The 25,239-nt window shown below is 36.5% G+C and overlaps 2 protein-coding genes across 9 annotated transcripts in view; one reads left to right on the top strand and one right to left on the bottom strand.

Annotated features, from left to right (window-relative positions):
• LOC101150014 (olfactory receptor 13C9) overlaps positions 1-12,000 on the bottom strand; it is a 219,929-nt gene extending 207,929 nt beyond the window's left edge. For 2 of the 8 annotated variants that reach the window (XR_010130310.1, XR_010130309.1), the window contains exon 1: positions 11,747-11,865. The gene's annotated coding sequence lies outside the window, so the exon portion shown is untranslated. Of the gene's footprint in view, positions 1-11,746 lie in introns of all 8 variants that reach the window. The other 6 variants (XR_010130311.1, XR_010130312.1, XM_055350361.2 and 3 more) reach the window with 6 other exon arrangements.
• On the top strand, positions 11,762-24,520 carry NIPSNAP3A (nipsnap homolog 3A). Its single transcript, XM_004048390.5, has 6 exons — positions 11,762-11,958; positions 15,051-15,261; positions 17,001-17,159; positions 18,644-18,793; positions 23,491-23,577; positions 23,668-24,520. The coding sequence occupies exons 1-6, from the start codon at positions 11,899-11,901 to the stop codon at positions 23,742-23,744; spliced, it is 744 nt and encodes a 247-aa protein (XP_004048438.3). The 5' UTR covers positions 11,762-11,898; the 3' UTR covers positions 23,745-24,520.
• The last annotated feature ends 719 nt before the right edge of the window (positions 24,521-25,239 follow it).

Consider the following 25,239-nt stretch of genomic DNA (forward strand, 5'->3'; position numbering starts at 1 on the left):
AAATTAATACACTAAGAATCTGACTCAGAAAAAAAGGAAATGGCCTAACATAGTACTGGAAGTCCTAGCCAGAGCAATCAGACAAGAGAAATCAGAAAGGAATCCAAATCAGTAAAGAGGAAGTTAAACTGCTGCTGTTCACTAATGTGATCGTATATCTAGAAAAACTCTAAAGACTCATCCAAAAACCTCACAGATCTGATAAATGAATTCAGTAAAGTTTCAGGATACAAAATAAATGTACACAAATCAGTAGCATGCTATACACCAACAGCAACCAAGCTGAGAAACAAATCAAGAACTCCATACCTTTTACAACAGTTACAAAAAAAAAAAAAAGAAAGAAAATACTTAGAAATATACCTAACCAAGGAGGTGAAAGATCTCTACAAGAAAAACTACAAAACACTGCTAAAAGAAATCATCAACAACACGAACAAACTGAAACACATCCCATGCTCATGGATGGGAAGAATCAATATTGTGAAAATGACCACACTGCCAAAAGCAATCTACAGATTCAATGCAATTCCCATCAAAGTACCACTATCATTCTTCACAGATCTGGAGAAAACCATCTTAAAATTCATATGGAACCATAAAAGACCCCGCATAGCCAAAGCAAGAGTAAACAAAAAGAACAAATCTGGAGGCATCACATTACCCAATTTCAAACTATACTATTATACAAGGCTATAGTTACCAAAACAGCATGGTACTGGTATAAAAATAGGCATGTAGGCCAATGGAACATAATAGACAACCCAGAAATAAAGCCAATTATTTACAACTAACTGATATTTAACAAAGCAAACAAAAACATAAAGTGGGGAAAGGACACCCTATTCAACAAATGGTGCTGGGATAATCAGCAAGCCACACGTAGAAGAATACAACGGGATCCTCATCTCTCACCTTATATAAAAATCAACTCAAGTTGGATCAAAGACTTAAATCTAAGACCTGAAACCACAGAAATTCTAGAAGTTAACATTGGTAAAACTCTTCTAGACACTGGATTAGGGAAAGAGCTCATGACCAAGAACCCAAAAGCAAATGCAACAAAAACAAAAATAAATAGATGGGGCCTAATTAAACTAAAAAGCTTCTGCACAGCAAAAGAAATAATCAGCAGAGTAAACAGACAACCCACAGAATGGGAGAAAATATTCATGAACTATGCATCCAACAAAGGACTATCCAGAATCTACAAAGAACTCAAACAAATCAGCAAGAAAAACAAATAATTCCATCAAAAAGTGGGCAAAGGACATGAATAGACAATTCTCAAAAGAAGAAACACAAATGGCCAACAAGCAATAGTTAAAACATGGAAGCAACTCAGCGTCCATTGATGAATGAATGGATATGCAAAATGTGGTATATACATAAATAAAATATTATTCAGCCTTAAAAAGGAAGCAAATTCTAACACATGCTATAACATGGTAAATCACTGAGGACATCATATTGAATAAGCCAGTCACAAAAAGATAAATACTGTATGATTCCACTAATATGAGGTAGTTAGAGTCATCAAAATCATAGATACAGAAAGTAGAAGGGTAGTTGCCAGTGGCTGGGGGAAGGGGAGAATGGGGAATTATTATTTAACGGGCACGGAGTTTCAGTTTTACAAGATGAAAAGAGTTATGAAGGCTGGACGTGGTGGCTCACACCTATAATCCCAGCACTTTGGGAGGCCAAGGCAGGTAGATCACCTGAGGTCAGGAGTTTAAGACCAGCCTGGCCAAGATGGTGAAACGCCGTCTCTGTAAAAATACAAAAATTAGCCAGGCATGATGACGGGTGCCTGTAATCCCAGCTACTCAGAAGGCTGAAGCAAGAGAATAGCTTGAACTCAGGAAGTAGAGGTAGCAGTGAGCCAAGATGGTGCCACTGCACTCCAGCCTGGGTGACAGCTCAAAAAAAAAAAAAAAGAAAGAAAAGAGTTCTGGAGATGGATGGTGGTGATGCTTGCACAACATTATGAATATATTTAATACCACTGAACTGTACACTTAAAAATGGTTAAGATGGTAAATTGTATGTTATCTGTATTTTACCATAATAAAATATATTTTTTATATATATATATATCATATATGTATATTTTTTTTAATTTACCAGGCCCAAATAATTTCCCTGGATAATTCTAACACATTTTCCAAGAACAGGTAACCCCTGATATATAAATTGGTTCATAAAATATTTAAAAAGGGAATGGGAGGCTCCCCCAACTCTTTTTGTAAGCCTGTATGTACAGCCCTGAAACAAAAACTGAACAGGGAAAATATGAGAAAGGAAAACTTAAGAGCCAATCTCACTTATAAACATAGACAGGAAAATATAAAATACTAGCAAACAGAATCTAGCAATGTAGAAAATAATAATACCTAACTTCCAGGTAAGGTTTATTCAAACAATGCAAGGAAGTCATAACATTGAAAATATTTTAATGTAATTCACTATAATTTCAATTAACAGATTTTAAAAATATCATTTCATTAAATGCAAAAGATCTTTTGATAAAATTTAATAGGCACTCATAATTTAAAATAAATAACTTAGCAAACTACAAACAAGCAAACTTTTAAAACTGATATAAGGGGTATTTATCAAAACTTACAACTCACAAATCCCCTTTAAGTTTACAAACAAGATAAGAATGCTGGCTTTCACTTTTTTATCCCCCGCAGAGAAACAGTCTTGCTCTGTCACCAAGGCTGGACTACAGTGGAGTGATCCTGCCTCATTGTAACCTTGACCTCCTGGGCTCAAGTGATCCTCCCACCTTAGTCTCTTGAGTAGCTATGAAGTACATGCTAATTTTTTGTTTGTTTGTTTGTTTGTTTTTGAGACAGGGTTCTCTCTGTGTTGCCCAGGCTGGTCTTCAACTCCTGGCCTCAAGTGGTTGTCCCCCTCTGGCCTCTCAAAGGGCTGGAATTAGAAGTCTCAGCCACTGTGCCAGGCCTGTTTTCACCTCTTATAGTCAACATTGCACAGAGGTCCTATGTACGACAATAAAGAGAGAAGGGGGCAGTGGGAGAAATAAAAATCGGGAAGGGAAAGAGGGAAGAGGGGAGAAAGAAAAAGAGAAAAATGGGAAGAAAGGAAGGAAAGAAGGAAGGGCAGGAGGGATAAAGGAAGGAAAAGGAGTCGTAAAGATTGAAAAGGGAGAAACAAAATTGTCATTATTGCCTAAAAATAAGATTATCTCTGTAGGAAGTCATAAAAAAATGCATTAGAAAATCTTAAAATGTAAACTACTAAAAGGCTTTAGCAAGGCTGCCAACCACAAGATCAACTCAATAGTATTTTCTGCAGGAAATACAACTGGTTAGAGAATATACTTTGAAGTGCATCTCATGACATCACAAAAAGTATAAAATGCCAATGAATAAAAACTGCATAAGGAATTTTTGAGGAAAAGTATAAATCATCGTTAAAGCACACAGAAAAACCTCCCAAAAATTGGGGACACAAATTTTGTTCATGTTAGGAAATTCAAGAATAAATATATGAATTTATTCAGAATTTCTCTGTAAATCTAATATAATTTCCATCAAAATGATACTGAGATTTTTTTTAGTTTCTCAAACTTATCCAAAAATTCATACTGAATAGCAAAGACAAAGAATAGCCAAGACAATGTTATAATAAGAAATGTATATTTACTATACAAAATGTCAAGATGGATAATAAAGCTACAGTAATTCAAATTGCTTAGTACTGATACAGGTAAAGACAAATTAATCAATGGAACAGATTAGAAGGATCCAGAAATAGCCTAGGCATCTGTGGAAGTTTATATCCCAAGTGAATGGTCTTTGATTTATAATGGCATTACAAATCGGTAGGGAACGAATGAACTATTTAATAAACTGTTCTTTGGTAATGGACTACTAATATTGAAAAAAAGATCAAATTAAATCTACACCTCACACTGTGACTAAAATAAATTTGAGAGAGATTAAATACCTAAAGGGCAAAAGCAAAACTGTAAAAATATCTACAGGAAAATACACAAGAATATCATCATGCACAAGGAAAAAGAAAGTACACCTTAAATAGGGGGAAAAGCACAAAAACATAAGAGACCAATAATTTAAATTTAGAAACACCTATATGGCAAAATACTCTTAGAAAGTTTAAATAATACCTACAAATGGGAGAACATATCAGTAAAACATACATCCAAAAAAAAGATTAGTCCGGAAGTTTTTGTTTGTTTGTTTTGAGATGGAGTCTTGCTCTGTTGCCCAGGCTGGAGTGCAGTGGCACAATCTCTGCTCACTGCAACCTCTGCCGCCCAGGGTTCAAGCGATTCTCCTGCCTCAGCCTCCCAAGTAGCTGGGATTACAGGCATGTGCCACCATGCCCAGCTAATTTTTTTGTATTTTTAGTAGAGACAGGGTTTCAGCATCTTGGCCAGGCTGGTCTTGACCTCCTGACCTCATGATCCACCTGTCTCGGCCTCCCATCACTTTTGGGTGATGGGATTACAGGCATGAGCCACCACGCCCGGCCGGAATATATATATATATTTTTTAAAGCATTCAAACCAAGCCAGGCATGGTTGTGCACCTCTAATCCCAGCCACACCTTGCGAGGCTGAGGGGACAGGTTTGCAACATTCAAATCAATATGAAAAAGATGAACAACAAAATAAAAAATTGGGCCAAGAATGTAAACAGGGACCTCAACAAAAGAAAAACAACATGGACTATAAAATTATGAAAAGATTCTCAATTCACAAGAAATCAGAGCAATATAAATGAAATCAATGAAACATTTTTCATCCATAAGATATGCAAATATTAGTCTTACAAGAATTGCAAGAATGTGCAGGAAGAGGAAATACGATTCACTGCCTGGGAGCATAAATGGCTATGGTGAACCAAAAATTGTAAAGTTGACTCATTAATTCCACTTACAGGGATGTGCCTAAGGACATATCTACAAAATTACTCATTGAAGCATTATTTATAAACGTGGGAATATTTAAGTATCAAAAGAGGAAAGAGGAACAAAGTTACAATATGCTCAAATATTGGATTGTAAGAGAGCAATTAAAATGAGCCAACCAGCTCTAACTGGCTTATTTTGTTACCTTTGGCAAACCACCTAACTTCTTTAAGCTTCCTCTTTGCTGTGTGTTTTAGTCTAAAATGTAAATATCAGCTTTACAAAGTGAAATGAAAGTAAGAAAGGACTTAAGTAAAAGGTATACTACATAACAGCATGTAAGAAATATCAGATATAATAAAATCTGATGACCCCTTGTCGGTAAATAGGCATCACTGACATTCTCTGAGAAAAAAAGGGATGAGAACCGAACAAGTGATTTGAGATTAAGTAAATATTTCTTAAAACCTTTAAAAAATGAAAGGGCAGCCAAGTAGGTATGAGAACTAACCAAAGAGGGCTCAGTTCTCAATAAACAGGTAATTATAAAGGAGACTTTAGTAATATAGATTAACAAATATGCTTCATTCCAAAAACAAAAAAGAGAAAACAAACAAAACACAACAAAGAGGCAAAGGACCAAATGTTTTTGTTTGTTTTTGAAACTCTTACCCAGGCTGGAGTGCAGTGGTGCATACTTGGGCCACTGCAACCTCCAACTCCTGGGTTCAAGCGATTCTCCTGCTTCAGCCTCCCAAGTAGCTGGGATTACAGGTGCCTGCCACCACACCTGGCTAATTTTTGTATTTTTAGTGGAGACACAAGGTTTCACCATGTTGGCCAGGCTGGTCTTGAACTCCTGACCTAAAGTGATCTGCCAGTCTGCCTCCCAAAGTGCTGGGATTACAGGCGTGAGCCACAGCACCTGGCAAGACCAACTGATTTTTAATAAAAAATAATACGAAACAGGACTTATACTGAAGTACCCTCTAAAGTTATGACTTTTATTAACTTTCTTCCCAGTTTTTATTTTGTGCTAAGTGGAAGCTTCAGATGACTCCAAGGGAGTATGAAAATTGGGAAACTTTTTTTTTTTTTTTTTTTTTTTGAGACGGAGTCTCGCTCTGTCGCCCAGGCTGGAGTACAGTGGCCTCATCTTGGCTCATTGCAAGCTCTGCCTCCCGGGTGCATGCCATTCTCCTGCCTCAGCCTCCGGAGTAGCTGGGACTACAGGCGCCTGCCACCATGCCCGGCTAATTTTTTGTATTTTTAGTAGAGACGGGGTTTCACCATGTTAGCCAGGATGGTCTCGATCTCCTAACCTCGTGATCCGCCTGTCTCGGCCTCCCAAGGTGCTGGGATTAAAGGCGTGAGCCACCGCGCCCGGCGGGAAATGTATTTTTTTAATACTCAGTATCTTTATACGAGAAGAAAATAATTTTGGATATGAAGGCAACTTCTAATAGCACTATTAAGCTATCATGAAAAGACAACTTAGAATGTTTTTCAGAGGGAATATTAATCTGAGAAGTTCTAATTTCCCATAAACTATTTCTGTTAACCTTCAAAAGCGATAGTGAGGCATTTGAACTTAGTTCAGAAAGAATGTGTCGAAAATCCTAGGCAGTATCCTGAAACACCTAATAAAGACCAAAAGAGGCAATAGGCCCCTTTTGGTTGGACACAGCCTACTTGCTCCTTGCATTAAAGTTCTAGCTCTCAATACAACATTGAGAATAAATAAAATACAACAAACTTAAAGATGCTATAAAAACAATCAATGAAAGTCAAGTAAATCTAACTCAGATTAGAAAGTTAATCAATTACCCAGCTAGTAGGTACCTGGGACAACTTGTGGAGGTAAAGAAAACACTGGAGAGCATCGAATAATGAGTGTTCATTTGGAAGAGGAACTTAATGAAAAAAAATATGTACTAACAAAGTGTGTAAGTGCTTAAAGCTAGAAGATATCTCGACTTAAACACCTAGTAAAAAAAAACGAGCCATATTTAATAAGAAAAATCTGAAACGAATAGCAAAAGGTTCAGAAATATTTGTCTAATAAAATTTCTCCCCGACTCCAGTTGTGAGGCACAGGGATTATTCAGAGCGAAAGATTTGCAAAGCCTATTTTAGGAAATAATTGTATTCACTGATATCAGGATTTAAAATGTCATTGGCACTAAAATTCATTTTCCAATGGAAAACGTAAAAGTCAATTTTTATATCTAAAAAGAGGTAATGGATAAACATGTTTATGTGTTTTAGAAATAAAAATACTTCATTAATAGAAAAAAATTAAATAAATTTCTAGTATACTTAAATATTTAGCTATTCACAAGTCTTTACTGCTTTACTCCAAGAACTCTAGCTGAAAAGAGACTAATACAGAAATATCAAGACATGCTGACCACCTCAGAAAGAAGCATGCAGTGGTGGTTTTTTCTTTTTTCTTCGTTAAGGCATTTAATTCAATGTTCAACATACAACAGGTGCTTAACAAATATTTGGTGATATCAGTAGGTCTCTTTTTAAAGAAAACTGAATAAAAAATGATTTTTTTTTATTATTAACCCACCTTATTATTACTAGTAACCTGCCTTTACAGAAGTTTTTCTTCTATACATAATCCAGTATCACACACAAAAAAACTGTAAGTTAAGTCTACTCTATAAATACCTATAACTTATATTACAGGAACTCAAAAATATCAGAAATAGACATATGCACACACTAACACCGAATGAAGGAAAAGTGAGTCTATGCCACCATCTAGTGGCTGCAGAATAATAAAGCACCAAAACAAGAAAGTACCCAGGGATGTAGTACCAGAATATAAGCATCTAGAATTTACATGTAGAGCTACTGCCCTCCTATTCAGTTGGGCCAGCATTGGCATTACCTGGCCTATTCAGTTGGGCCAGAATTGGGTCTACCTGCTTGCTTCTGCATGAGTCTGACCTTCGAAAAAAACCAAGCGGGAACACCATCAAGTTTCCTTTGCTCACCTCATACAATTCCCACCACATTTCAACAGATACCTATTTGTTATGAAAGGTATAAAAATGCATCTTCACATTCGTCAGACCAGATGGGCAATAATAAAAAATTGGTCAGGAAAACCTCATACATTGCTATTAAACAGTCTGGCACTATTTAGTAAAGATGAATATGTACATAACTTATGACCCAGCAATTCCACTCCTGGGTATGTAATCCAGAGTAGTGGTTTGTAATTTCCAGTACACAGATCCTGAGTGAATCTATGGATAGAATTCAGAGGGTCTGATAAGTTGGATGAATAACAATTCCATCTTTATTGGCACCAACTTCTAACTAAAATTAACCATTTCCTTTATGAAGGTAGGCAACAAACCACAGTATTAGCAGGACCTGTGACTTTGTAACCAATAAATATTATAGATAATGTCAAATTCCATTTATAGTCGTTGTAAATACATAAAAATTTCTTCCACACTTATCACTACTTCAAAATTACATCTTTTACACCCACTATTGGATATTGTTTTTTAGTGCCCTAATAAAGAAGCATCTCTATTTCTTTTTAAAAAGTTTTTTTTATATTTCATTATTCTAGTTCATTTTTTCATATTTGATTTTGTATTTTGATTATTCTAGTTCACTTTTTTCACTGTATTTGTTTTCTTTGCAACCCTATGTATTTGTTATACATTTAAAAACATTTGAGATCCACAGGCTAACAAGATTTTGAAAGGATTTTAAGACACAAAAAAAGGTTAGTAATACCTGCCCTAGAGAAATTCTTCTGGCGGAACCAGGAGACATCTACAAATAAATTCAAACAGCTTTGTTTATAATAGTCAGATGGACAAAAAACCAAGGTATTTTCATGTAATAGAATAGCATACAAAAGGGATGTGAATTAATTATTACAACTGCATTAATGTGGTTGATTTGCAAAAGCCTAAAGTTATAGCTAACAATTATGTAACAAAATAATAAAATTAGTTAATAAACAATCTAAAACAGGCAAACCAAAGCAATATACTCTTTAGAGTTATATACAAATGTAGTTGAATTATTTCAGAAAAATCAATGTAATAACACAAAATTTGGGATCATGGTTACTTGAGGGAATTGGAGGAGAGGGTTGTAAGAAGAATGTGACCAGGAATGAACACGTATTGAGCTTTTGAGTTGCTGGCAATACCCTTTTTCTTAAGCCTTGTGGCAAGAGCACAGACATTCACTTTATTATTCTTCTTTAAAGTGTACAGATATCTCATGTACACTTTCATACCTATGATAAATGTTTGATATTACCTTCTCAGATAGGTCATCTCTGTCTATCCAATCCAAAATAACTACCCAGTTACTCTATATCATACGAGCCTATTTTAATAATCTAGTTTTTTGATACGATTTTTCTAGCTTTGAACTATCTATCCTTTGGACTATTTGTCAGAATTTCAGGATATGCAACAATAATTTTCAAAATATTTATCCTATACATTTTCCAGGCAGTTTAGGGATATGCTTTTTAAAATAGCCACAGAACAATATTACATTTTAAATTCTGTCTAAAAGCTACTTTCCACTGCAAATCTAAAATTACCTTAATAATCACATATCTTTTAAAAATAAATGGTAAACTGAACTGGTTTTACAATTGGGCTTCAAAGTCTGTGCCACTTTGTAGCAATGAAACTGAGAAAATTATCTTTTCAGACTTCACCTTTCTCACTTACAAAACGGAGATAAAGCTTAACTCACAGTTTTTGAGGATATTTGAAACCTGTGAGAAAGAGAATAGGAGAATATTTTAGCTACTTAGAAGTACTTAACAATGTTTAGCCATCTCTCAGCTGTAGCCATGAATTTTGCCCCTATCTGTATTTTCCTCTTGGAAATTCCTCTTGGAAGTTCCCTGTATCTTTCTGCTGGATGGATGCAGTTAATGATGAGACTAGGGAATGGCAAAGCCACAGGGTAGAAACCTGGCTCCCTAATTCACTAAGTATAGAAGAGCTACCTGCCAACTAGAAAAACCCACTTTGTATTCTTATAAAAAATAAACTCCTATGGTGTTTGAGTAATAATACACTTTTTTGAGTGTTGATTTACAAGAGCTATTTAGTCTACCCTAATTAATATATTATTGAAAGATACTACCAAATGCTGAGTGTTCTGGCCTTCTTCCCTCCTCAGCCTCAGGAAACTGGCAGCAAGGCTTTTCTCACACAGATAGGATACTGGAAGTTTCCCTTCCCTAACACTGACTACACAGATAAATAACTTGCAGATAACAATTTGGGGGAGGGGATACAGCCTTCAGTGAAATACCCAGGTCAGATCACCTCACAGTGAAGCCCACTATTTGAAGAGATCCACCTGTGCTTACAGTGCTTTTAACATGTTTTTCTCACTCCAAAATATATTTTTAATGTAAACATCAATAAACGCAGGAAGGAAAGTGTATTTTGAGAGAGTGGTATGAAGAAACCTAAATCCTAAATATCCAAGTCAATAGCTAGAATCCTGAGCACTTTTAGAATTCCACTACCACCTTTATTCTTCGTATCTTACTTTATTTTTCTTTATATTATTTGACAATCCCTGATATATTTACTCTTCCTTTTTTTATCTGTTTCCTCCAACCTGGATGTTCCAAGAGGACGGGACTTTGAATTTTGCTCAATTCTGTACCCCAGTTTCTGGAAAAGTGCCTGGAACATGGAAGGAATTTAGTAAATATCTGTTGAATAAGTAAATGGGTTGGCAATTACAGGGTTTAAAAAAAAAGGTCTAAGAAAATAATTTACTCATATAGATCCAGTCCTGATACAAATGATTTTTTTAGTCTTGCATGGTTACAAATAGATGTCTCTCTTCTAGAAAAACTGAGGCAACCCTTCCGAAATAACTAATTTTAAAAAGCCTCCCTTCCTGTGAACAGACAATTCCAAAGCTCTTCCACAAGGCACAACCAATACAACCACAGGTCATGGCCCTGTAATCCCTCCCTAGTCCTCATGATGTAAGCAATATTACATTAATGTATACAATAATGTAATTATTAGCAAGAATAATGTAAACATTTAGATTACTGTAAATTAATAGTGTAATTAATTACTGTAAATTAATTAACATAAGCATTATTAGATGCAGGAAGACAAGTGAATTTGGGGGCAGTGGCATCTATGAGACATAAATCCTCATCTGCCACAGAAGGAAGTCAACACATACTATCCATAACTGAAAATGCAATAAACAGCAGAAAACACTACTTACTTAAAAATACAGAAACAAGCATTAAATGAAACAGCTTGAAATGTTGAAGGTGGTTACTCTGGGTACCAACACTCCCGGACTGGGAGGACTAGATCAGGGTATGTTTAACTTTGACTTTTTCATTTCAGGCTCGATGCTGCCATTTCTCTGAGCTCGTGGAAAATTTAATCTAAATCTTAATTAGGAGCCTTCTAAGATGGAGAACACATTCATTGCAGAGAGGTCAGGCTCAAATACACGTCTATCACAACATCTAAAACTTAACTCAGGAAAAAACCTCCACGATTTTAAATACAAAGCACTGCACATGCACGCACTCAACACCTCTCCTTCTTTCCCCATGGACAACACACCCACAACCCCTGCACATTTACCAATCTACACAACTGAGCACTGGAGCGAATGAGGTGAGTGAGGGCCCAGAAAGTTGGAGCAGGAACGATCCGAGCCTTCAGTTAATCCTAACGTCACCTCTAACGTTTGGGGTAAGAACGTTTCAGGAAACCAAGGGGGACCAACGCTCAGCACAGCAGAGAAAGACACCAAGCTACGGGACCCGCCGCACCTCCCGCGCCGGGGTGGAGCTGACCCCGCCGAGCCCCGCCCCAGCCTGCGTCTGCCAATGATCCAGGAGCCGCTCCTTTCCACTCGGGAAACCTTCAGAGGAGTCTCAGAAAGGACACGGCTGGCTGCTTTTCTCAGCGCCGAAGCCGCGCCATGCTCGTCCTCAGAAGCGCCCTGACTCGGGCGCTAGCCTCACGGACGATGGCGCCTCAGGTACCGGCTACGGGGGTACCCAAGCCTTCACCCGACGGGAGGGGAGGGGCGGGGAGTGTTCCGGGTACGTGCGAGCAATGCGCATGCGCTCTCCGCCACGCGCGCCCAGACCTGGGGCCCCTGTGAGGTTCTAGCGTGAGCCCCGGAACCCCAAGACAGGGGTACCCGGAACGCGTGTGAGGAGGAGGCCGCTGCTAGGGGAATACCCCCAGCCGGGGTCGTCTCGCGGGCAGTGGTGGTCAGAAGGCTTTTCTAGCCTGGATGCCACACCCACCGGGACACTCCCATGGCGCCGGCTGTTTCGTTTTTGCTGCCCAGCTACGTCGCGGCTGCGGCCCAGCGGGCGCTCCCATGTTGTCACCTGGCGCTGTGGAGACGCGGGTGGAGTCGTAGCTTTCCAAGCCACCGCCTTCTCTAGACATCAGGTTGAAGGAGGGAATTGCCAACCAGCCGCTTGCCACGGAACCGGCCTCCCCCTTTTAAATGAAGCACACAACTTCCGAGCATTTCGCGGAGACCCTTGAAGAGGAGGCCCAGGGTCCCGGTGGGGCTGGACCCTGCCCGCCACCCGCGCTTCGTGCGGTCGCTCCCCCAACCAGGCGGGACCGGAGCCTCCTATCAAACCGGACGATGACAGACAGACTCTTTTAACCTTAGATGAGAAATGGACAAAATGGAGCTTGTGATTCTGCCCTAACTTTCGGGAGTGGCCTATTCTGTGGCTTCAACCTAGAAATTTCTTTTCCTTTTCGTGTGTAGGACTTTACTCCTTTCTGAAGGGGCAGGATGGGAAGGGGATTAACCTGTCCTAGAGACAGACTGAGGAGCACTAAAGAAGAGCAGCTCATGTCCATTCACCCCGGGTTAACAATGCAGTTTTGACCCTAATGATTCTCCAGTGGGGCAGGGCCAGGAATGACGTCCTTATGGCATGATTCCAAACTTTAAGTTTTTAGAAATGTCCATCAGTTGTTCTCTTTTAAGTGAAGTGGAGGTCGTTGCTGGTGGGAATGATCCCTAACTTGGAGATAAGGGAGGATGGACGACTCATGATTTCTGCCCTAGCAGCTAAAAGTCATCCCTGCAACAAAATTCTTAACTCCCATCCCGCTCCCCCACCATACCCGGCTCCCCTGCGGTCTTCCTTCTCTGGCACCACCTGTCCACATCTCTCTCCCTCTCTCACTGTAGGTTCCCTACTGTGTATTAATACTGCCCAAAATTGTAAAATTGTGTACCTTTGATCAACTATTTTATCCTCCAAATACAAATTCCTCGAATCAACCTGAAATGCATTTGTCACAAATGCCCCATTGGCCTATCTCCTGATATATTTTATTATAATAATTTTGAAATTATGGATACTAGGCACTTGCTTCTTGACCAACATTGTTACTAGAGTTTGGTTTAAAAGCACAAAAAGAGTGTCCACAAAAGGCAGGGGCAGCTGCAGCTGTTTTTGTTGGTAGGCTTAGTCATTTGAGCAATAAGAATATAAGTCACACACGAATAGAATTAACTCTAGATAATTATCATTAAGCCTTATCATACACAGTTACATAATTTTGTATTTTGTAAACAAAAATATGTCGGCGCAAAAGCCTACTGCTTTCAGACAGACATACTGGCTAGTCAGTATAAGCCCTAATTTGTCCATAGCTTTGTAGGTATCAAAACTGTCTTCATAGATTATTCTGGTGTAATCAACTTAAGGAAATGGCACATGCTAATCAAACTTAAGTAAGATGGATTTATAAGAATATCACGAGTGCCTGTGTGTATACCATGAGTGCATATATATATGTGTGTGTGTGTGTATGTGTATACATATATACATATAGATACCTACATAGAGGATAATCTTAGGCGAGGTATTTCTTACAGAAAGTTCAACCAGAACACAAATTAGAAATTTACAGTGCGTGTATGACTATTACAAAAGGAATTAATGGTTCTTAAGTGATATTTTCATCAATGTGGTATAAGTGGATTCATTAAATGTTGTTCACATTGCATCTGTAATTAGAAACTAATAATCAGAAAATTTTGACTCTGAATTTTCTTTTCTCAGCATTCATGTTCTACCATTATATTACAATGCAATTGGATAGGTCAGAGCTTTTTATTGCATTAGTTACATTCCAGTCCTAATTTTGGTCAGTGGTTTACTTCACTGAATTTAGGAAATACTTTGACCTGAATTGTAATTTCCATTTTTTTCAAGAACCTAAAAGAGTTTTCTTCTAGTAAACATTTTTTTCATTATGCCTGCCAAAAGTTACGTGCGTAGTTAATAAAGTTCTTTGATGTGCGTAACTGTAACACGTATGCTCCTGACTAAAGATGCAATATTGGCTAATAGGAAAACTTTTGTAAATTTGTTAGAATCCTAATTGTAGTTCTTGGATAAAGAAGTATCATTAAGATCTCAGCGCCTTCTTATGAGCAATTTCTGAAAAAGTGGCTAAAGGTGACAGTGAACCCCCACTAGGAAACAGTAACTACACACTCAGCATATTTAAGAGTAGTTGTCTTTATTGACACCTCTATGTAAACAAATGTATATGTGAAGCAGGAGAACAGGGTCTCGAGGCAGGGAACCTAAGGACTTCCTAGAACTAAATCAAACCCTTCAGCTATGACAAGAAATACCCTCTTCATTTACCTAGGGTGTACACAGAGTAAATGACTTTGCAACTTTACTTCATCCTTTTCATTTATATACGGCTTACACCAAATAGCCAATGGGACACCTCTAGAGGGTACTGAAACCCTAGAAAATTCTGTAACCAGGGCCCTTGAGCCACTTGCTCAGGCCCACTCCTACCCTGTGGAGTGTGCTTTCATTTTCAATAAATCTCTGCTTTTGTTACTTCATTCTTTCCTTGCTTTGTGCATTTTGTCCAGTTCTTTGTTCAAACACCAAGAACCTGGACACCCTCCATCAGTAACATATTGAGAATTGACAACAGAAGTACAAACATGAGTAATGAGTCTATGAGTGTCCCTTGTACCAGATTCAGATTAGGTTTTAACACAATATAATGAATCCTGTCTTCTCAAGATATTTACATTTGTCTTATCTTCTTCAGATGTGCTCATCTTTTGCTACGGGACCCAGACAATACGATGGAATATTCTATGAATTTCGTTCTTATTACCTTAAGCCCTCAAAGATGAATGAGTTCCTGGAAAATTTTGAGAAAAACGCTCATCTTCGGACAGCTCACTCTGAATTGGTTGGATACTGGAGTGTAGAATTTGGAGGCAGAATGAATACAGTGTTTCATATTTGGAAGTATGGTAAAGAGTCATCCAATTTTGGCTTTCAGTATAGATTTTCATTTTTCAGTATAGATTTTCATTCTGTTAAATGTAACATAAAACTTAGTTCTTGGATATGTATTATTATAGATACATACAGGTTAACTAAGACTTTTGAAAAGCAATACCAAAAAAATAAATTCAGTTCTTATTCTTCCCAGTGGTACACCTCTAACCCCTTGCTTAAACATTACATTATATTACATTATAAATTGGAAGACATGGCATCTCATATATCAAGCCATAAAATTGTGAACTAGACTTTAAACCTCAGAAAAATATTAAAATCGTTTGCTGTAAAGATAGTTCATGAAAAATTTAAAGCAGCAATTGTAAAAGTCCAAGTGGATTAAGATCACAAAAGGAAAGGAGAAGTATCTTTTCTCTTTTTGAAGCTAGGGGGCTGGATATCAGTATTTTAGCAGAAATAATTCAACCATTTAAGGGACTTTACAATATGGAGGTTTATAGGGGATGATGGTTAACTTTCAATCCTCACTGAACTCTGAGATTTAATAATTCTGTTATGTTTAGAGACCATATTTGTTTCATATCTGTACCCCCAGAGTTTTGAGGAATTCACTGTCATACTACTCTAGGGAGGTAAAAGAAAAGGAATGAAAGAGAGTTCTTCCCGTGTTGAAACTAACCTACGCCTGGTTTAGTAGAGGAAGGAGAATAAGTTACAAGAATGCCCAGAATGCTTGTTACTCCAGTGTCTACATCAGGACTTGATGATACCTAAAGAATTTTTAATAATTTCATTTAGTGTTTGGTTTAGGGTTTTTCCCTGTTAATAGAAAAAGCCCCATTAAAATACAGTTTATGCTTTAGATGTTGTACAAGTTGTATCACAGCCCATTAAAAAAACTAAGTTCTGATATACCTCACTTAAGTTGTAAGATAGGTATTCTTCCTTATCCCAGTGTAAACCATATGAACCTCTCTTGCCTTTAGTCTTATGAGGTCCTAATGGTAATTATAGTACTAGGCCCATATGTTGGCAAATGTATATAACTGTTTGGGTAACTTAAATAGAAGAGAAATAAGTGCTGGGGAGAAAGAATGGATGACAATAAGAGAATCAGCATTATTTCTTTGAAATCTGTTTGTTCAAAGGAGAAGAGGCTTAAAAAGTACGGTTTAACTTCACTCATGTTAAATTTGATTCAAGATGTTTTAACTTCACTCATGTTAAATTTGATTCAGGGTGTATCTGAACTTGACTACCCACCACCACCAAAGAAAAACAGTCTTTCTCTAAACTAGCACTATAAGTTAAATGCCTCAATCAAGTAAGAATAGTTCACATATACTGAGTATTAACTAGTGCCAACCACTATATTCTAAACTCTTTTCATGTGTTAATTTAATCCTCATACAACCCTGGAAGTAGATGTCTTATTATCTCAATTTCACAGAAAGTGAGGCACAGAAAGATTCAATAACTTACCTAATTCACAAAACTGCCTACTATATGGTTGAGCCTATAAAGCCTATTATGTGACATTCCAGTTAGTTTGCATTTCTACTGCCCTTTTTGTCCTTGAGCAACTTCAGGGCAGATGGTCACATCTGTTTACGTTGGTGTCTCCAAAGGCCTAATACAAGGTTCTTATATGGCATCAATGACCATTGCTGATGTGAATGAAACCCAGAAAAGTACAGGTGATTTAAAATTGAATTTTTTATTTTTCTTAATTCTTTTCTTCCCACAGATAATTTTGCTCATCGAACTGAAGTTCGGAAAGCCTTGGCCAAAGATAAGGAATGGCAAGAACAATTCCTCATTCCAAATTTGGCTCTCATTGATAAACAAGAGAGTGAGATTACTTATCTGGTACCATGGTGCAAATTAGAAAAACCTCCAAAAGAAGGTAAGTCCTTCCTTCTTAGTCACTGAGTTTTGATGAATAAAATACTAAAGAACTTAAGTGATCAAAACTGAAGTTCCTTTGGAAAAAAATAAAATTAATTCTTTGTTTTATATAGAAACATACAGTGATTGTTGTGGTAAAAATAAATGGGAGCTCTTACCCCATCCTTTAAAAAATGAGCATAAAATAATGAGATATTTTTCAAATTGAGACTTTGCAGATTTGTAAAGCTTAACTGTGTTATAGAGAAAGCTGACATGGTCAGTAGAGGTTGAGAATTTGTGCATTGGGAGCAGAGAACGTGTTGATAGGTAAGGGATAGCATATGAAGTTTTGCCATAATTTTAAAATAATATGATCTTTAAAAGGTAAAAGTATTTCCATAAATTATAACTAATCTTAAATCATTAAATACAGCTTTGCTTATAAAACTGAATATTTGGGGGAAACAGATTAAGTCAAACTGCCAAGCTATATTACTTTAATCTAACTTTTGTGTCTTCTTTCTTGTTTCTCAGTTTGAAAGTAATTGCTTAAGATTTGTCTTCTTGCTGATTTCACTTCTTGCTGACTTAAAGAAACTATTACCTCAATCCAGTTTTAAATAAAGGTCAGATTAGAAAAGCATAAACTCATTTAAATGTTATTTTACTTCCCCCATTATTCCCAACTTTGTAGTGTATTTAGGTTACAAAAAATTTACAAAGTCTTCCTTGGATCTTTACCTACTTACGTGTCCCCTCAGCTCTCAGCACTATCTAAATAAAATAGTTCACTTCTCTGACAGTGTCAAATCTTGGTTCTCCTCCTCTGTGTACATCATTGCTTGGAAATTTTTACATGCTTTTCCTACTTGTCCCAGAGTTTCTTTCTCTCCACCAGCCCTATACTTCTGTCCAAAGTGTGAAATACTTTTGAAGTATTTACCTGGATATTTAGGAAAAATAAAACCATCTCTTTAGGTTTGTTTTTTTTCCTCCAAAATTCAAAGATATCACTTCAGGTCCACTCTTTGCTTTGCTGTTCCTGTTAAAAATGGAAACTTATAGGGAGAAATTATATGAAGAAAAACATAGTGGAAATTGGAAAGAATGAAAATATAGATTGGAAAATTCTCTTATTCTTTTATTTTCTAAAAGCATAGACTTTTGCAGCTCAAAATTCTATATCATTATACATTCTCAACAGTTTTTTAACAAATGTTATAGATTAAAACTATTTCAGATAATAGTTATAATAGCTTCCAGTTCTTTTTCTTTGTCATCTGTATGATTAAGCATAACAACTCACTCTTAAACATGGGCAAGGACTTTCTAAGCATAAAAGCAAAGAGAGTGCAAATATAATAAACATGTCTACATAATACGTATGCATGTCTGATCCTCCAAATCTGTGTGTGTAGATAGTGAAAGACTATTCACTGAGAAACGTGATTGGATATTGCTTGAATGTTTTCTGAAAAATTCTTTTTCTCCCTATTCCAGGAGTCTATGAACTGGCCACTTTTCAGATGAAACCTGGTGGGCCAGCTCTGTGGGGTGATGCATTTAAAAGGGCAGTTCATGCTCATGTCAATCTAGGCTACACAAAACTAGTTGGAGTGTTCCACACAGAGTACGGAGCACTCAACAGAGGTACAATTGTCCATTTCTTCTTATATGAAATTGTAATATATATGGTGACCTAAGTTCCTTGGGTCAGTTTCTTTCTCATTATAGAGTATGTTTTATTATTTATTGCCAAATGTTTAGTTTTTTGTAATTTTTAAAATTGAGAAAATATGTTTTACATCTTATTTATTTAGAATGTTAACTTATGAAACCTTCAAATGCTGAATAGCTGTTTTCCCTGATACATCAAAATGATTAAATTTTTTAAACTGAAGGAACCTCGGCTGGGCACGGTAGCTCAGGCCTGTAATCCCAGCACTTTTGGAGGCTGAGGGGGTGGATCACCTGAGGTCAGGAGTTCGAGACCAGCCTGGCAAACATGGTTAAACCCCGTCTCTAGTAAAAATAGAACAAATTAGCCAGGCATGGTGGTGGGGGCCTGTAATCCCAGCTATTCCGGAGGCTGAGGCAGGAGAATCACTTGAATCCAGGAAGCGGAGGTTGCAATGAGCCAAAATCGTGCCATCGCACTCCAGCCTGGGTGACAAGAGCAAAACTCCATCTCAAAAAAAAAAAAAAAATGAAGGAACCTCAAGAAATAGTCTGTTACTTTCATCATTTCTTTTTCCTCTGAATGTACTTTTATTGATTTTTTAAAAATAATATTACTTGGGGTAGGGAGATTATCTCTAAGCAAAAAAGTAATATATGTTTTGTATAAATATTAAAACCCCCCTCATAAAAATTTACCCATTTTCCACCACAGTTTTATATATATCTATATAGAGAGATATAGTAAATATGTATATATATTGAGGTAAATTTATATATGGATATAAATTTATATAATAAAACACATACTTGGGGTATTTAACTTGTAATGTTGAAAAACATTTCAATCAGAATTTCAAGATTTTTTGTGGCAAATTCAGAAAAACATTTGTAAAGTTTATCTGAAAGGATAAAAGAGCTGATGAGGTAGCTCATACCTGTAATTCCAGTGCTTTTGGGAGGCTGAGGCTGGTGGATTGCTTAAGCCCAGGAGTTCACGACTAGCCTGGGCAACACAGCTTGTCTCTACAAAAAAAAATGTTAAGAATTAGTTGGGCATGGTGGCAAACACCTGTAGTCCTAGCTACTTGGGAGGCTGAGGTGGGAGGATTGCTTGAGCCAGGAGTTCAAGGCTACAGTGAGCTATGATTGCACCACTGCACTTCAACCCCTGAACAACATAGTGAGACCCTGTCTCTTAAAAAAAAAAAAGTAATGAAGAAAGGATAAATGTCGGCCAGGCGCGGTGGCTCACGCCTGTAATCCCAGCACTTCGGGAGGCCGAGGCGGGCGGATCACGAGGTCAGGAGATCGAGACCATCCTGGCTAACATGGTGAAACCCCGTCTCTACTAAAAATACAAAAAATTAGCCGGGCGTGGTGGCGGGCGCCTGTAGTCCCAGCTACTCGGGAGGCTGAGGCAGGAGAATGGCGTGAACCTGGGAGGTGGAGCTTGCAGTGAGCTGAGATTGCGCCACTGCACTCCAGCCTGGGCGACAGAGCCAGACTCCGTCTCAAAAAAAAAAAAAAAAAAAGAAAGGATAAATGTCTAAGAATAGCTAACAAATATTTGAAAGACTCATCATAATATCCTGTTGCCTTTCTATTATCTCTTTATGTCCAGTGGACATCTCAAACCTAATATACCCATCTTTATGCAGAAATTCAACTTCTTGTAATAATCTATCATAAGAAAATAGAATATATAAAAACAGATATATATTCAGGTTGGAAAATACATGGAGGAGAAACTGTTATGAAAATTATTAGATGCCTGTCTCACACCATATGCGAAAATAAAGTCAAGTTGGATTGTATATTTTAATGAAAAAAAATTTAATTCATAAAATTGGTAAAACAAAATGTAGATGAATTTATTTAATAATGTGGATTGGGACTATATTTGTAAGCCAAAAGCAAATGAAGAAACTATGAAGAAAAAAAAATCAACTTATGATTTTATTATACAAAGGCTCAAACTATCTGGATGCCTGAAAATCACCATAAATGAAATTCAAAAGCAAAAATAAAAATAAAAATTTATGCAAAAGTAGACATGCACATGGCTACTAAATATATATTAAAGAAAATGCATATTAAAACAATAATGAGATGCCATTTCTTTACCTTATAAAAGGTATACTTACATGGATATAGTATTAGGTCAGGAAAAAATAAGTACTCAGATACTGTGTAGGGTTTATATTAGCTTAATCTTCCCCCAAAATTTGACAATAAAAATAAAAGCCTTATTTTTGCCAGTATTACTTCTAGAAAATATGCCTGGGTGTGTATGTGTATAGGTGTGCTAAATTATACAGAAAAGAAATTTGAAAGTATATAACATACATAGTAGTCATATTTCAGTGAGATAAATGGTTAAGTCTCTATGTTAATATTCTTTTTTTTTTTTTTTTTTTTTTGAGATGGAGCCTCGCTCTGTGGAGTGCAGGTACGATCTCAGCTCCCTGCAACCTCCGCCTCCTTGGTTCAGGCGGTTCTCCTGCCTCAGCCTCCCAAGTAGCTGGGATTACAGCTGTGTGCCACCATGCCCAGCTAATTTTTGTATTTTTAGTAGAGACAGGATTTCACCAGGCTGGTCTCAAACTCCTGACCACAGGTGATCCGCCCGCCTCGGCCTCCCAAAGTGGTGGGATAAGAGGCATGAGCCACTACACCTAGCCTCTACCTTAATTTTCTATACTGCACATATATAAGTTTTATTTTTTAAAAAACTACAGAAAATGTGTGTTCATACACTTTTTAATCTTAAATTCATTCTCAGTGTTAGGAGAATTGGTAATCAGTACATCATTCCTGGAGGACAGTGTATACTATATACACTATATGTAAGTACATATATATAAGACATGCTCTTTGGTTCTGTCAACTTAAATTCTACTTCATATTAAGGAAATAATCAGATTCAGACTGCCTGGGTTTGAATCCCAGGTACACTACTTACTTTTTGACTTTGGGTAAGTAAACCTCACCATACCTTAGTTTTTTCATCTATAAAATGATAGATTATTATGAGGACCTAGATTATTATGAGGATTAAATGAGTTAATACATTAAAATGCTTAAAACTAGGCCTGACACATAGTTATCATTCAATAAATGTCAGTAGTTGTCATCGAAAGTATTATTATAAACACATAGTTGTGCTCAAATGAAGTTTATGTTAACATTGTTTACATTAAAGAAACATTGGAAATGTAGTAGGACCTTTATGTAATACATACATAATACAGAAATCGATATACATGTACATCATATCGTGTATTTACATAAGCATAAGCAAATATGCTTATATATGTTTATTTGTATAAATATACAACTATATATAAAAATACAGGCCAGGTGTGGTGGTTCACGCCTGTAATCCCAACACTTTGGGATGCCAAGGCAGTAGGATTGCTTGAGGCCAGGAGTTCGAGACCAGCCTGGGCAACAAAGTGGGAACCTGTCTCTACAAAAATAAAAATAAACTTAAAATTAAAAAATAAAAATACATATATACACAAATACAGAAAGAGATACACCAAATATAAAAGAGATACACCAAAAATAAAATGATTACAGTTTGTTTTTAATCTGCATTTTCCTATACATCTAACATGTATATATTACAATTATAAAAACTTCATAAGCAATTTTGTAAAAGAACAACATTTATTCCAGTATTTTATAGAACACTGAAATATTGGAAATAGTCTAAATAGTCAACAATAAGGGGTTGGCATAATAAGTTGCTGCATCTGTAAGGAGGAATTTATATAACCATTAAAAATTAATATTGCCATAGAAAATACTGTTGATTTTTAAAAACTTGTTACTAAGCTAAACCTGTTATTATAATATACAATAAGACCGTGATTTGGTTTTACTCATATTTTCTAAAGGAAATACAATAAATTTCCATAGAGGTTTTCTCTATACTGTTAACATTATACCACTTTTAATTTTCTTCTTTGTATAATGTAAAATTTTAATAGTAAACACAATTTGCTCATAATTTTGCTTTTTTAAAAATTAAAGGAAAATATACTAGGAAATCATAAAATTTGGGTCTTGTCTTGATTGTGCCTCTAGCTGTTTTACTTCAGTACTTCCGTTTTCCAGCCTTGTATTTCTTCATCTATAAAACCAATTTGATTAATTTATCAATTTCTCTAGCAAGTCTCTGACCCCTCTGAAATCTTATCAGTAGCATATTTCGTTTTACCTTTTTGATATCACTATTTCAATTTAAAGAATAGGATGGTTTTGGCCAAGCGCGGTGGCTCACACCTGTAATCTCAGCACTTTGGGAGGCTAAGGTGGGCGGATCACCTGAGGTCAGGAGTTCGAGACCAGCCTGCCCAACATGGCAAAACCCCATCTCTACTAAAAATACAAAAAAAAAAAATTAGCCGGACGTGGTGGTGGGCGCCTGTAATTCCAGCTACTCAGGAGGCTGAGGCAGGAGAATCGCTTGAACCCAGGAGGCAGATGTTGCAGTGAGCCGAGATCATGCCACTGCACTCCAGCCTAGGTGACAAGAGTGAAACTCTTGTTTCAAAAAAAAAAAAAAAAAAAAGAATAGGATGGATTTGATTCATTTTTCTGTTATTTCTTATTTGTTAAGGCCATAGTTTTTAGAAACTACTTGTGGTTTATTTCTGCAGTTCATGTTCTTTGGTGGAATGAGAGTGCAGATAGTCGTGCAGCTGGGAGACATAAGTCCCATGAGGATCCCAGAGTTGTGGCAGCTGGTAAGCTGTTTGACTAGGCATGAATTATTTTTAGAACAAATGTGTTTCAGTCAGTAACTCTATATGCCTTTCTATGAAATGTTTTTCCAGTTCGGGAAAGTGTCAACTACCTAGTATCTCAGCAGAATATGCTTCTGATTCCTACATCGTTTTCACCACTGAAATAGTTTTCTACTGAAATACAAAACATTTCATTAACTGCTCTAAGATGTGTCTGCTAATGGTGCTTAAATTCTCCCAAGAGGTTCTCACTTTTATTTGAAGGAGGTGGTAAGTTAATTTGCTATGTTTCTTGCATTATGAAGGCTACATCTGTGCTTTGTAAGTACCACTTCAAAAAATAGTTCTGTTTACTTTCTGCATGGTATTTCCGTGTCTGTCATACATTAAAAATACTTGTCACTGTTTTAAGATCTTGACTCTTCATTTGTTTCAGAATAGCTCTTCTACTGTATTCTGACAACTCTTTGCTTTATAGCATTTTGTTGTATTCAAATGATAATGGTAGCATTTCCATGCTTGTGACAGCATTTTTAAGTTATTAATATATTTTATCAACCTTTCCATCATGTCTGTTTTCCTGTTTTTTTTGGTTGTTTTTGACCAGTAAAATTTATTTTGTAATACCAAATAGGATTTATGAAAATTAGCGTATTTCTTTACTATGGAAAACCACATTGTCATTTGTGACATCTATATTAAATATGGTTGTCACATTAGTTATTTGTCACTTACTTGGAAAATGATGCTGTTAGGTCCTGGTATTAAAAATCTAGAAAAGACTTGTTGGTTTATGTGCTGAAATGTCTTTATTTATAATTAATTTTAACTACTATTTACTTCATTTCGGATCCTGTTTAACAAAGATACTTGAGACATCCATTTGTTTTAATGAAATCTGTATGGATATGGAAATGCTTGCCCTAATAAAAGCCTACATATACCTTCTGGTTCTTTTTGTTGAGTTTTATATATTTATCTTCTCTGAAGCTATTGCTGTATTGCTATAAGGTAATGAGAATACCAATTTACCATCTTTACTGTAAATATTAAGTTACCTCAAGAAAATTGTATCCCACTAACCCCAGAATCAGAGTTTCTTTAGTACTGTCACAGATGTGGTAGTGTTTTCCTACAAACAACTTTAATTTTTAATTGAGTGCTTCCTATTAAAGTAGATTTGGTACTTCCAAGACTATGAAATCTATATTTACAGCTATGTTATTTTTACATTTCTATGTTATTTTATATTTCTGTTTTACACTGCTATTACATATAGCAAAGATAGTAAATTATGAATTAGCCATCTGAGGGAAATTGGAAAAGCAGAAAGTATAGTAACCCCTCATTTATCTAGCTCCCAGGGATTCAAAGGACAGATGAGTTTCCTACTAAGGCAAAGAAGACCCAACACTGGAGGTAAAAACCTATCACGGAAGTTAGAGGCATTGGCTCTGAGGAGTTTTGTCTAAGAGTCTTCCATCTCAGCGTTTATTTGGAAAGTTTTCACTCAGGAAATTTAAGCATCTAGAGTTTACATGTACAACTGCTGTCCTCCTACCCAGTTGGGCCAGCACTGGATACAGTACTCCTGCTTTTGCATGAGCCTGACCTTTAAAAAAAAAAAAAAAAAAAAAGAAATGCAAGAACATCAAGTAGATT

Source organism: Gorilla gorilla, chromosome 13 (assembly GCF_029281585.2).
Source record: "Gorilla gorilla gorilla isolate KB3781 chromosome 13, NHGRI_mGorGor1-v2.1_pri, whole genome shotgun sequence".
Lineage (NCBI taxonomy): Eukaryota > Metazoa > Chordata > Mammalia > Primates > Hominidae > Gorilla > Gorilla gorilla.

Coding starts and splice junctions, on each gene's coding strand:
- NIPSNAP3A (XM_004048390.5), top strand. CDS start 11,899: ATGCTCGTCCTCAGAAGCGCCCTGACTCGGGCGCTAGCCTCACGGACG. Junction 11,959..15,050: donor CACGGACGATGGCGCCTCAG/GTACCGGCTACG, acceptor TATCTTCTTCAG/ATGTGCTCATCTTTTGCTAC. Junction 15,262..17,000: donor GTTTCATATTTGGAAGTATG/GTAAAGAGTCAT, acceptor TTCTTCCCACAG/ATAATTTTGCTCATCGAACT.